The 12,424-nt window shown below is 46.9% G+C and overlaps 1 protein-coding gene across 1 annotated transcript in view; it reads right to left on the bottom strand.

The window, feature by feature from the left end:
* The window catches only part of Cd9 (CD9 molecule), a 33,051-nt gene that overhangs the window by 2,663 nt on the left and 17,964 nt on the right, over nucleotides 1–12,424 (bottom strand). The window contains exons 2-6 of the mRNA XM_047548897.1: nucleotides 9,415–9,517; nucleotides 2,849–2,946; nucleotides 2,105–2,179; nucleotides 559–657; nucleotides 322–411 (exon numbers count right to left, since the gene is read on the bottom strand). Of these exons, the coding sequence (XP_047404853.1) occupies nucleotides 322–411; nucleotides 559–657; nucleotides 2,105–2,179; nucleotides 2,849–2,946; nucleotides 9,415–9,517 (465 nt within the window). The remainder of the gene's footprint in view (nucleotides 1–321; nucleotides 412–558; nucleotides 658–2,104; nucleotides 2,180–2,848; nucleotides 2,947–9,414; nucleotides 9,518–12,424) is intronic.

Raw genomic sequence — 12,424 nt, 5'->3', positions numbered from 1 at the left:
AAGTATTTTTTAATTTAATTTTATTTTGTTCATGTTTGCTTTTATTTCTTTTTATTATAATCGTTGACACTTGTTAATTGTACAAATGGATGGGTTTCACTGTGACATTTCCATACACATGCATTTCATGCTTTGATCATGTCCTCCTCCCCTCTTCACCTCTCCCTTTCCTGTCCCCTTCCTTTATAGTCCCTCTTCTAAGGAAGGGTTATTTATGAAGCACTCGAACACTCATCCTCCTAGAGAAGAGGGCCACTTCTACCTTTGAAAGACTTGCCCAGAGTAATAGGAGGGGTGCCTGAGGCTTGCTTCTCACTTTACCTTAACTTGGATGCTTTCGAGAATGTCCTTTTTGGGGCAGATGTCCGAGATGAACTGCTCCACACCTCCAGCCAAACCACAGCAGTCCAACTGCAGACAGAAAGCAGGGATGGGGATGAGGGACACGAGAAGAAAAGGTGCTAAAAGGGAGAGGTGTGCAGGCTGGCACACCAAGCAGGCTGCGGGAGACACCACCTGAAGATGGGCAGAGGCGGGAGGTCCGCGCGCTCCACCTACCGCGTAGTGGATGGCTTTCAGTGTATCCCGCTGGGGCTCGTCCTTGGTCTTGAGCTTGTTGTAGGTGTCCTTGTAAAATTCCTGGACTTCCTTAATCACCTGAAATGAACAGACACCTGAAATGGCAAAGGCGGCTTTTTCACAAGCACGGGTTACCTGTTCGCTCTCTTCAATCTTCAGCCAACAAACTCCCGTGCTTGGAAAAATGTCACCGAGTTGACAGAGGCCTCTAACACTGCCTCTCTTGGGGCCGCTGTGGTACTGCTCACCTCCTCCTACCTCTTCTAGGAACTTGTTCCTGTCATTTTTCCTTTACTCTTGCACAGATGTCAGTCCCTTTAGCCCCACTTGGTTCCTTCCATTCTACCTGTTAACTAAGTGAAATCTCCTCCCTCTAACAAATTAAAAAAAAAAAAAATCCAACTCCCAACCTGGCTCCTTCCTCAGGCTCCCATTTCTTTTCATACAGTTGTGACTTTTGGGAAATGACTACCTTTCTGTATGCCCATTTCTGTACATAGAGTCAGGAGGTGATAACAATCCTCACATCTCATAGGTTATTGTGAGGATTAAATGGGATAGTCACATTAAGCTGTTAGCATCGTGTCTGGTATGCAGCAAACACGAAGGTGCATTAGCATCATGCTGTTGCACCTAGGTGCATCCCAACTTAATGCATGTTTGTCCCCTTGACCCTCACCCACACCCAATTGCCAGACCAACCTCCAGCTTTTATCCTTCGGCATCTTTCATAATTATCCCTTTGTATTTCTATGACTGCAGTTTTTATTGCTTGGATAGTTCTTCTTAAAAACAAAAACAATAAAACAGGGTTCCTGACTCTAATATCTCTCTTTCTCTCCCCTCCCTGCTGAATGAGACAAGTTGGCCCTTCTTAAAAACTTTGCTGGTGTGGCCCAGCCTGGCCCCAAATTCTTCAGTGTTCCCTGTGGAAGCCCAAGTTCAGCTTTCCTCAGATCCTTCTTCTGCCTGGAAGTCCCCTGACTCTCCCCACTTTCCTCCTAAACTCCTCTCTCTCATTCAAGATTTAGGTTAGTGCACCCTTCTTCCCGAACCAGTGGAGATTCCCCTTCCTCACTCTACTTTTACAAAATCCCAAGGGACTTCGGGATATAAATCACTCTATGAAGCTTGCCAAACACGTCTTTCTCTCACAATAGATGGCAAAGTTCCTGGAAGTGGGGACCACAGTTTGGGCATCTGTGGACCCTGCATAATGTTTGGTATGGCACTTGGCTCACGGTGGCACCTGAACACGTTTATAGATTAGAGAAAGGAGCAAGGGTGGCCAGCCCATAGAAAGCCATGTTTTTTTTTTTTTTTTTCCCCCCTTGCAGTACTAGGGATTGAACTCAGGGATGCTGTACCACTGACCTATACCCCCAGCCCTTTTAATTTTATTTTGAGACAGAGTTTTCTAAGTTTCCAAGGCTGAATCCCCTTCCACCCTCATCTCCTCTCAGCTCCCAATTCTCAAACCCACACCACTGTCAGACCCAAGAGATCTTATGGGAAAAAAACCTACCTCATCCTTGTGTGAATAGCCCCAGATGGCTGCAGCTATTTCAATGGCAAATATCACCAAGAGGAAGCCAAAGAACTAGAAGGCAAAGAGGGGATGACCAGGTGAGAACAATCCCAGACAACAAGCCAGAAAAAAATCTAAGGGTGTTTTAGAATGAGGAAGAATGACGATTGTCTGGGGTACAGGCATCTGGTGGCACAAATGAATGGCTTAGAAGGGGCAAGGAAGGATTTTCCAGACAGGAAGAGTTGTGAGACCTCTGGCAGGAAAAGGCACCCTTCCCGGAGGAAAGCGTGGGCACAGCCCGCCCCCAAACTGGTATTTATAGGGTGTTAGTTAGGAGTTAGTGAGCAATAAAATACTACTGCTCACTCATAAAACCACAGAGCTCTGGGGAAACAGAGGCAGTGCATACACTCTGTGGATTTTGGGGAAGGCTAACAGATTTAGAAACAAGGAGAAAAAGCAAAATTACCTGTGGATTTAGGGAAAAAAAGCAAACGTGGTCCTCGAGAAAGGGAAAAACAAAGTCCTGGCATTTAGTTGCCTAAGAGAAGTGATAAGATGGGCTCCAGAAGGGCAGGGGAGGGCCGGAGAAGGAACATGGGGAGGCCCAGGATAGCTGGGTATCCTTTTCACCCCACCCCATTCCACCTGTTCAATGGATTGTTCCCTACTGAGCTTTGGGGAGGGAGTAGGGTTAGGAGTGAGAGTGGCTCTGGGGAGCACAGAGAGGAGACTTACCAATCCCAACATGCACTGGGACTCTTGCACGGCCCCACAGCAGCCCAGGAAGCCCACCAGCATCATAAGGGCCCCAGCTCCAATCAGAATGTAAACTCCTGAGGGGAGGACAGAGATGTTAGTCTGGAGGTCCAGATAGCTCCCACAATTCCTGTTCTCCACTGTGGGACTCCATGCCTCCTTCCAATCTTTCCATTTCCACATCAGGGAGAGAAGTCCCCCTTCCTTAACAAACAGCCTTCTCTACCTCTGCTCCTGTTTCCTCCTATCCATCTCTCTTCCAGGATCCTCTTTATCACACATATATTCCTACCTCACCCTAGGTTTTTGGAAGGCTCTATTAGCTCCAGTGTAGGACAAGACTACCCACGGGAACCCTGCATTCAACTCAGGTCACAACCTGGTCCAGTCTCAGTGTTTCCAGTGAGATGAGTCTTCTCAAACTAGTTGACACAGACCCCCAAACTTGGGCTAAGTTCCGGGGACTTGGGTGAGTCCCTCACAGGATGCTGTCAGAGCAAGCTCCCAGCAGGAAGAGCTGTGCTCAACCAGACCTGCATGCTCCAGGAGGCCAGCTCTGCCCAATTTCCCTTGGGAATGCCTCCCTGCCCTGTTGCTAGGTGGCCATTGGGTATGTGCAGTTAGTGACACTCAAGGGCACATGCTGCCAACCATAAAAGTGCCTTGCTCTAAAGCAAAGGACACAAATGTGAGTGTTAGAAGACTTGTTTTAGTTTCAACACTGCTATTAACTGCTGTGTGACCTTTGGCAAAATATTTTTCTCTCTCTGGGCCTCAATTTCCTTACCTAATAAAATTAAAGAGATTGGTTGCTAGAAAATTTCAAAAGATTCAGCATACTGAAGAGATCTTATAGTTGCAATGCAGTTGTTCCAGGTAAAGGATGAAAAGGACTCTTCCTGCTAAGGGGAGGGTCAGTGACACCATTACTAAGTCTTCAATTTGAGTGCTGATGGGAAAGAGTTGGGAGAAGGGCAGAGATTTCTACAACTCTTGCCTACACCCTGAACAATGCAAATTCCTGGGATAGGGGAATACAGTATAGCTTCCCTGGCTACGTTCATTCCACAGCCTGCAAGGGAATGCCCAGGGGGTCCGTCCCACAGTAATGTTCTTGAAAAGCCACAGCTGTCCTGGAGGGACTGCCTTATGCTCAAACTCCCACCCTCCATCCCCCAGAGGCCCCACAGGAAAAGCAGTGGAGAAGTCAAAGAAGTCGCAGAGCCTCTTGTCTTTCAGGCATGTTCTCTCCCAGCTTGGAAGGGCTTCTGACAATGTTAAGAGCACCTGCTCCCTGAAGTCCCAAATGCCTGGGTTGAAGGCTGGCTCTGCAATTCTGGGCAGTCACTTAATCTCTCTGTGCAAGCTGTCTATCTGCAAAATGGGATGGTTGGGACTGGAGGTATAGCTCAGAAGCAGAATGGGTGCTTGGCATGGGCAAGGCTGTGTGTTCAATCCTCACTACTGTACTTCAAGGACTATTGTGAGGATTAAATGATATGATCCCCACATGCCCAATAAATACTAGCTGCTATTAATCTCAATAATACAAATGTTGGCTAACAATTATTAATAACCACCATGATGGATTCTATATACTTGCTGCTTTTTCCCTGTTATTCATTAACTGGGACCAGAGAGACTTCCTTCAAGTAGGTGCAGAGAAGTAGAGAGATGCAACGTTTTCCCACAATACACAGCAGGCTGTGCGATGAGAACTCTCGGCAGGTGACACAGTGACTTCACTGTTCCACATCTGCAATCTGCACAGGGCAGAGGCTTTGCAGGCAACAGAGCATGCAATCTGCCTGCAGCTGAGGCTCACGGGCAACACAGAGCAGAATGCACACAGGGAGCATTTGTGCCTTTCCCTTCTCCCCCACATCTGTCGTGATGTCAGGTCACGTGGGGTTACTGGCAAACCCCATGCAGCATGAATATAGGTATTGTTCCAGTGCACGCCTGGCCCAGACTGGGCAAGGGGACAAATGCAGCTTGTCCTTGAGTCATCCTCCTAGGCAGTCAAACGTAGTGGAGCCACAGACTGGACTTGGGGAGGCGGTGCAGCTCATGCACAGGGCACTGGGGAGGAGGATAGCCTCTCTCTGCTCTTGGCTTTAACATGGGGACACCAGGGAGTGAGACAATAAGATGGCCCCAGTTTTTCCTCCTATCACTGGGGCAAGAAAGCGAAGGATGAGGTCACTCCTTTGAGCTCCAGAGCAGGAGATGAATAAATGGGGGGTATTAAAAGATCAAAAGTATTTATAAGCACATGAAATGCAGTCGAATGGGAAAGAACACACAGTCGTGTTTTCTCTAAGTCCCCATCCCAGTGCAGAAGTCCAGTGATCCTAGCAGAAGCTGGGACAGTGGGGTCAACAGGAAGTGAATTATGAAAGGAAAGAGCATTTCCCATACAGAGAGAACGTTCTCTTAATTGTTCTCTTGGTTAATATTAACTATTCATTCTAGGGCTCTGCAGAGGGAAATTTGAAAATAAAGGGTCTCAGTTGGCTTTAAATCTTTCTCGGACAGCTGAAGATCTGGAGGGCCTTGCATTAGCCCCTTTTGGGTGGGGGTGCAGACTAGCAGCCCTCAGCAGCTGTCCCTGAGGGTTTAAGGAGCAGCCATCAGGCTATAGTGTGGCCCATCTGGAAGCAGGGAAGTTCCCCCTCCCAAGAAGTCATGGAACCACTGCAGGGCTTGGCTTGCTTCTTAAAGGGACTTTCCAGTGTTTCCCTTTCAGAAAACTACTCACAGTCTGAACCCAAGCTTGTTAGCAGAGGCTGGTAATGAGAAATGACAAAGTGTTCCCCTTTATAAAGCAGTGAATGTTAGCTTTCTGTGTGACTCATGGAAAAAGTTGTTCGTCACAGGGCCTTCTTGAGCATTACCATGTTAAATTGCTTAAGGGTTGTTTATTTTGCTTTTTTTCAGGCTGACATTATAGGCCTAGTCTAAAAAAAAAAAAAAAAAAAAAAAAAAAGACTGGTGTGGCAGTGGCATATGATGCCAGGGTGTCCTTTACATAAGAAACAGGGCATTCTTTTCACCTGTCTCAGGGCTCTCAGCTCAGGTTAGGAGAGTATGCATCAGTCTCCTGTCATGGCCGTAAAGCCACTTGGTAAATAGTGTTCCTCACTCCTGTTTGTGGGGAGAAGAACAAACTCCACCAGAGCCTCTGGCCTTGGCTAGCTTTATCATCTCCAAATAACTCAATCAGGAGTTTACAGAAGCCCTAACTCTGTCCCTTCAATGGCTCTTGATTCCTCTCCTTCCTATGGATAGCTGTTTTCATTAACACACAGAGCAGTGGAATTCAATTTGTTGAGCATGGTAACTCTGTTAGAGAGGCACCGTGTGTAAGCTATGCGAGTTTCAGGTAGGGAAAACGAGGCATGGAGCAACCACATGAAATGTTGAATGTTCCCTAAATTATCAGGCATCTAACCATAAGCAGGGGATGGTCCCAGGGAGGGATGGACATTCACGGCCTCTGTTTGGAGCCCCCCTGGATTCCCTCACTCAGTGGTCACGGTTCTGGAAGGACACCAAGGAGTTAAGAAGAGCCGCTGGCCTGGGACCAAGAAAATGAAGTTCCCTGACATGTTTGCAGCCTGGGATTATGGATACTGCTGACGGGCTGAATCTCCCAGGGCCTGAATTGGAGAGAAGGCCCATATAAGGTTGTCAGCTGTTCTGGACTATGAACTGTTCTGATTGTTGAAAAGTGTTTGCCCCCCTTGCTTCTCAGCCTGGTTACGCACTCTTTCTCTATTTTGCAAGCTCTGCCCTACTGAAAGGAAAGACACCTTGGGTCATTAGGGTTTTCTTAAGAGTCAGCTACATGGTGAACTGGCCCTGCAGACAGTTATGCCATAGTGCAAGGGCCAGTCACCCCATGATGTCAGGACAGCAGCCAGGGTGTAGCTGGCACTCTTAGCTCATCTGCTGGGAGGGAGCTATGAGTTCACCCATAAGGCTGGTCTCAAGCCAGTGGGGAAGGGGACACAGAGAAGTCTCCTTGGCCCTTTGCCCATGGATAACAATTATTCAGCTTCCCAAGTACTCAGTAACATGAAGACAGGACCCAGCCAGACACAAGTGGCCACTCAGCTTGATGATATTCTAGTGTCAATTGCCCTACTTCCTGGGCTTCTGGTTATAGAATCTTCTTCAAGATTCTGAGTCCTGTTTTGCAGGCAAGGGGCCTGTAAGGGATTTGTATTCTTCTAATCGAGCTAAAGGGACAGCAGTTTCTAGACCCCAGGTAGGGAGTGCTATGTCTCTGAAATTGTGTATTCAAATAACCTTCCTGGTCACATCAGGTAGGCCCACTGGTGGGGTGGGGATGAGGCCATAATGACCCACAGGATCTGAACCTTTGGAGCTTCCGGAGGAGGGCCTGGCTCCTGTCAGGCAAGGTTTTAGAAGAGTGTGGTCATTACTTTCCTGACACCTTACATGACTTTCCCGCCTGTCACCTGTTGGCAAGGGCCACTGGCATGAGGGTGTCTCTTCCCTGACCACAATTTGTGTGATGTCAAAAAGCCAAGAAAAACCTACTCTGTTCCCACCAAAGGGGAGCAGTCAGTGCAGATTTTTCTTTTTTTTTTGATTCCTACATGGAGAGCTCCCCCTACGACCTGTAAGGAGAAAGCAAGAAGCAGCCTGGGTTCGAGTTTCAGTCCTGCCTCCTGAAGGCCATGAACTTGGGCAGCTATTCGACCTCTCCAGACCTTGGTTTCTTCATCTGTGAGATGGGAATAATTCCCTGCTCCTCCCAGAGTTATGGCAATGCATCTGGCTAACAATTTAATAGTAGGTGTAAAATCGTGAATGGCACACAAGGAAGGGGCTCAAAAATGCCTGTACCCTCCTCCAACATCTAAAAATGTGTGGAATTAGCCTAAGGGTTCTGGGTAACCAAAAGGAAAAGCAGGGTGGTTAGGAGCAGCCAGGACAATGGGGGCTAAAGACCTCCTCTGGGACACAAATGGGGAATCTGTGGGGCTTTTGCTTAGGAAAATGGCCTGAGGTGGTGCCCGTTGCTGCTCAGGGGTCCCTGTGTACCATGGCAAGGAGTGTGAAGGATGTCCCCTCAGTGCCCCACGCCCTGTTCCTCTGTGCAAGTGCCCCCTCCTGTCCCCACCCCCTCCTGCTCTACAGGGTGGCATTCCAAGCCTGCCTCAGACTCACAAAAATGCTCTGTTGCTAAAACAAGTCAGGGCACTATGGAAACCTGCTCCCTAAAAACTCTGTGTGTAGTAAAAAAAAAAAAAAAAAAAAAAAAAAAAAAATACATTGAGCTTTTCTTTTCCTTAGTTCTTTCTGACAATAGGGAGCTACACCCAGAAAAACCCCAGCTAACAACAATGAAAAGCAGGAAAACTATCCACAGGGCTCAGGGACTAGGCAACCAAATGGTCTGTTTCTAAAGACCCTCTCCCTGAGTAGCTGGTTCCAGCCTGGTCTCAGGGAGATGGGCAAGGGAAGGTCAGTGTGGCTGCCTGGCCACGGCCATCTTGTTCCTGGAGTCTGGGAGATAACCCTCATCAGACTGCTTTCTCTGTCTTTTGCAAAAATAACTTTGGTGGGTGGGAAGGAAGTGACCAAACTTACACTTTGAGCCTGATGACATGACATGACAGACCCATCCTAAAAATAGGAAGCTTCTTTTGTTTCTAGAAAATAAGATGGTTCCTACCCCAAACTCGGCATGAAGTGGAACCACAGAGTCTGAGTTTACTCAGAAACTGGGAAGTTGCACTTGACAGATTTTGTCTCCTTTCTCTTTAGAGGACCCTCGACAAGAGTGAGAGAAGGATGCTAGAAAAGATGCCAGGGAGATTGTGTGTAGAAAGGATCACAGGCATGTTAAAATTGGAAACCTTTCCCCTAAAGCAAAAGCAGTTTAGAAAACAACAACAAAACTAAACCAAACATCATGACATTTACCCAAGTATCAGGGTCCAAAGGACTCAATACAATCTCTTATAGTCTTCCCTATTTTTTTTTTTTTAAATGGTTCTAGGGATTAAACCCAAAGCCTGGTGTAGGCTAGGCACATGCTACCCTACCAAGCTATATCCCTAGTCTCCCCTAATATTACCCAGGAGTCTGGTCTTCCTCTGGGTCTGAGTCCCTATCCAAATAGTGGGGAGAAGAGCCATCTTCTTGTGGGACTGCAGAAAAAGGGTAAAGGTTTCTGAGTTAAGAAAATGATGAAGTCTAAGAAGACATGTAATTAGGAGAAAGTATTAGGGATGTGAATGGAGGTTCTCAAACCCTCAAGAGCAGCAGCAACTTTGCCAGAACCACTGCACATTAGAGAATGGTCACAATGCCAAATTCAGCCAGCATGAAAAGAAACCACATCAGTCAGATGCAAATTCATGGGCAGAACTATACACACAAAAAACACTGTACAACTTGAAAGGAACAGGACTGGCTCATGTGACCTGAGTCTTTCCCAGGCCCAAGTCCCTGGGTCTACGTGGAGTCTCCAAAGTTGGAAGAAGCACACAGTCTTCTCCCCTCACCTGTGTAGAAGCTGGAATTATTAGTTTCTTGATCGAAGATGCTCTTGGTCTGAGAGTCAAATCGGAGCCATAGTCCAATGGCAAGGACTGCAATCCCAGCAAGCTGCAAGACAATAAAATGCTGGTGATAATCCTGGCTGCCAGGGAAAACAGTCCCCAAATGCTGAAGGGCAAAGGTCTCTGAATTAAGAAAATAATGAAGCATAATGACATAACTGGGAGAGACCAACAGGACTTGCAAAGGACTTGGGACCACCTTGGTCTCTGCCCCTCAAGTGTACCTGGTAGTAGAAGAGAAGTCAGTAGTGTGCATGATCAATCCATGCACCTGAAATATCAGCAAGCTGAGAATAAGTAATTACCTACCAGCAAAACAGCCTGGATACTTCATAGGCAATAAAATACTATATAGCTATGAAGGTTAATAGCTACAGCTATATGCAATTCAATGAGTGGATCTCACAATTATGAACAAAAGCAAGAACCACAGGAATTCATATGATATGATTCCATACAGTTAAAATTACTATACTGTAATTATTATATGTGTATGCACAAAAAAAAAATGATAAAGGAAAAATAAGAAAGTCATGATTATAAAGTGGTGTCCTCTAGTAGAGGGAGGGATTTATGCTCAGGGAAGAGTACATAGTGAGTAGGTGGGTGGGTGTGGGAGGGCTGGCAATATTCTCAACTACTCTACTTTGTTGCTCAGACTGGTCTTTAACTCCCGGGCTCAAAAGATTCTCCTGCCTCAGCCTCCTGAGAAATTGGGAGGTGTGCTTCATTGTGCCCTGTATAATATTCTCGTTTTTTTACTTGGGTGATGATTACATAGATAAGCAAACACATGCACCAGGCGGGTGTATGTCCTTACAGACCACGTTACTTAGCAAGTGACATATCAGTCTGCCTTTTCTTATCCACATTAGTCCTTTACTCACAAGTTCAAATCCTGGCCTGGCATTGCTGAAGCAGATATTGTGGAGGGGTGGATCCCTGCCAAACACATCCCTAGTGGCAGCTGAGCTCCCTCACTGCTCGTACCAGGGCTTGCCCAGGGAGTGATGCATGGCTGGCTGAACTTGGGAGTGAGACCAGGTTTGGTTAGTCAGCCCACCTCCATGGAGGTACCTTTGTGTCACAGCCCTGCTCTCCAAGGACCTTGATTGTCTGTCCTGGTAGCCATGACAGTCCGTGGTGCAGACAGACCCCTCTTTCCCCCTCTCCTTTTCCCCATACAATGGCAGTGGGTTTGGACATGTTGGGTGGAAAGTAGAGATGGTGACTGTGGGAAGGACCACCCAGTACCTCAACCTGCAGTGGTCACAATCTTGCCTGTGCCCCCAGTGGTAGAAGCTGATTTGTTCTTATCATGTAGGCAAGTTCCTACAATGTGAATCTGTAATTCCCAGCTTAAGTTCTGTTGCTTCAGGTTTCCCACCTATAAAACAGGAATGGAAAGGTGTGGCTCTCCCTTTTCTTTTAAATATGGCTAAAGAATAAAGGAGATTATATTAGAAGAAGTCCTTCTGAAGGAGGAGACGCTGAATGGGGTTTGGGTGAACAAGATCTCAGCATGAAGGTCAACCGACATGGCACCTTCAATCTGTAGTTAGCATCTTCCCATGTCTCTCAGTCCCCACCTTAAGTAAGGTGATGCCAAACATCAGTACTACACCAAACTAAGTCCCTTGCAGCTGGACACTGTGGAAGAGAAAAACTCATAGATACCAGGTTTGAAGCTGTAGAAACTCTGGAGTTAAACAGAACCTGAGGCCTTTGGGTTTAAGGACACAGGTCAGGTTTTCCTTTTTATTATTATGTCACACAGGTGAGTGAGGGTCTCCCAGTCTAATCCAAAGACAGCAGAGGATCTCTTCAGGAGTCTCAACCACCCTGGATATTCTCCCCTGTCTGGGTTCTCCCAACCAACAGGAGTGCCACAGTCAGAGAACCAGGAGGTGGGGTGCAGTTGGGAGCACTTGGGCTAGAAAAAGTATGTGGTCCAACCCCCACACACAGGGTCCTAGACAAGCACACGCTGGTGGGTCTCTGTGGATGGGCAGGCCCTGGTGGGGCAGGTCTTCCTCTGTCTCTTAGCCTTGACAATCCTGTTGTGCAAATGCCTGGTACCTGGGGCCAGGAGTGCTCTTGACTGTCCTATCTTCTGTAGGCTTTCGCATACCAAGGAATTATCCCTGAGTCATCTTATCCCATTGTTAAATGAAGTTACTTACCCATCCCTTATCAAAGAGGAAAATTCCAAAACAGGAAAAGAATGAAAACAATTCCATGCTCAGGGACTGTTTTAGTCACATTTTTCGCTGCTGTGACTAAAAGGATCTGACCAGAACAATGTGGGAGGAGGAAAAGGCTTATCTGAGGGCTCATGGTTTCAGAGGTCTTAGTCCATAGAAGGTTGACTCCATTCCTCGGGGCTCAAGGTGAGGTAGGTAGAACATCATGGCGGAAGAGTGTGGCAGGAGGAAGCAGCTTACATAGTGATCAAGAAGCAGAGAGAGAGACTCCATTCTCCAGATACAAAATATATATCCCTAGACCACGTCCCAATTCCCTACCACTTTAGTTACCACTCAGTTAATCCCTATCAGGGGATTAATTCACTGATTGAGTTAAGACTCTTTTACAACCTAATCATTTCTCCTCTGAACCTTCTTACATTGTCTCATACATGAGTTTTGAGGGACACCTCATATCCAAACATAACAGGGACAAGCAGCAGGGGATGGCATAAAGCTGCACCCTGCACAGAAGCTTCCCAAGAGCAGCAGCTGGGTCTTTTTGGAAATGGCCCCAGGCTCAGGTATCAATAGGGTACCTAAGTATAACCTGCATTGGGAAGGCTCCTTCCATTTCATGGACAGCCATTAAAGTCCAACTGTTTATCTGGTCTACATGTACAGATAGTAAAAAGGGCACAGGGTTGGAGAACTGGAACCAGAGGAGAAAGAAAGTATTGCAGGTCTCACCTTGGCCAAGGATAAGG

This window comes from Sciurus carolinensis, chromosome 4, assembly GCF_902686445.1.
Source record: "Sciurus carolinensis chromosome 4, mSciCar1.2, whole genome shotgun sequence".
NCBI classification, from domain to species: Eukaryota; Metazoa; Chordata; class Mammalia; order Rodentia; family Sciuridae; genus Sciurus; species Sciurus carolinensis.
This window is presented reverse-complemented; position numbering and strand designations above follow the sequence as displayed.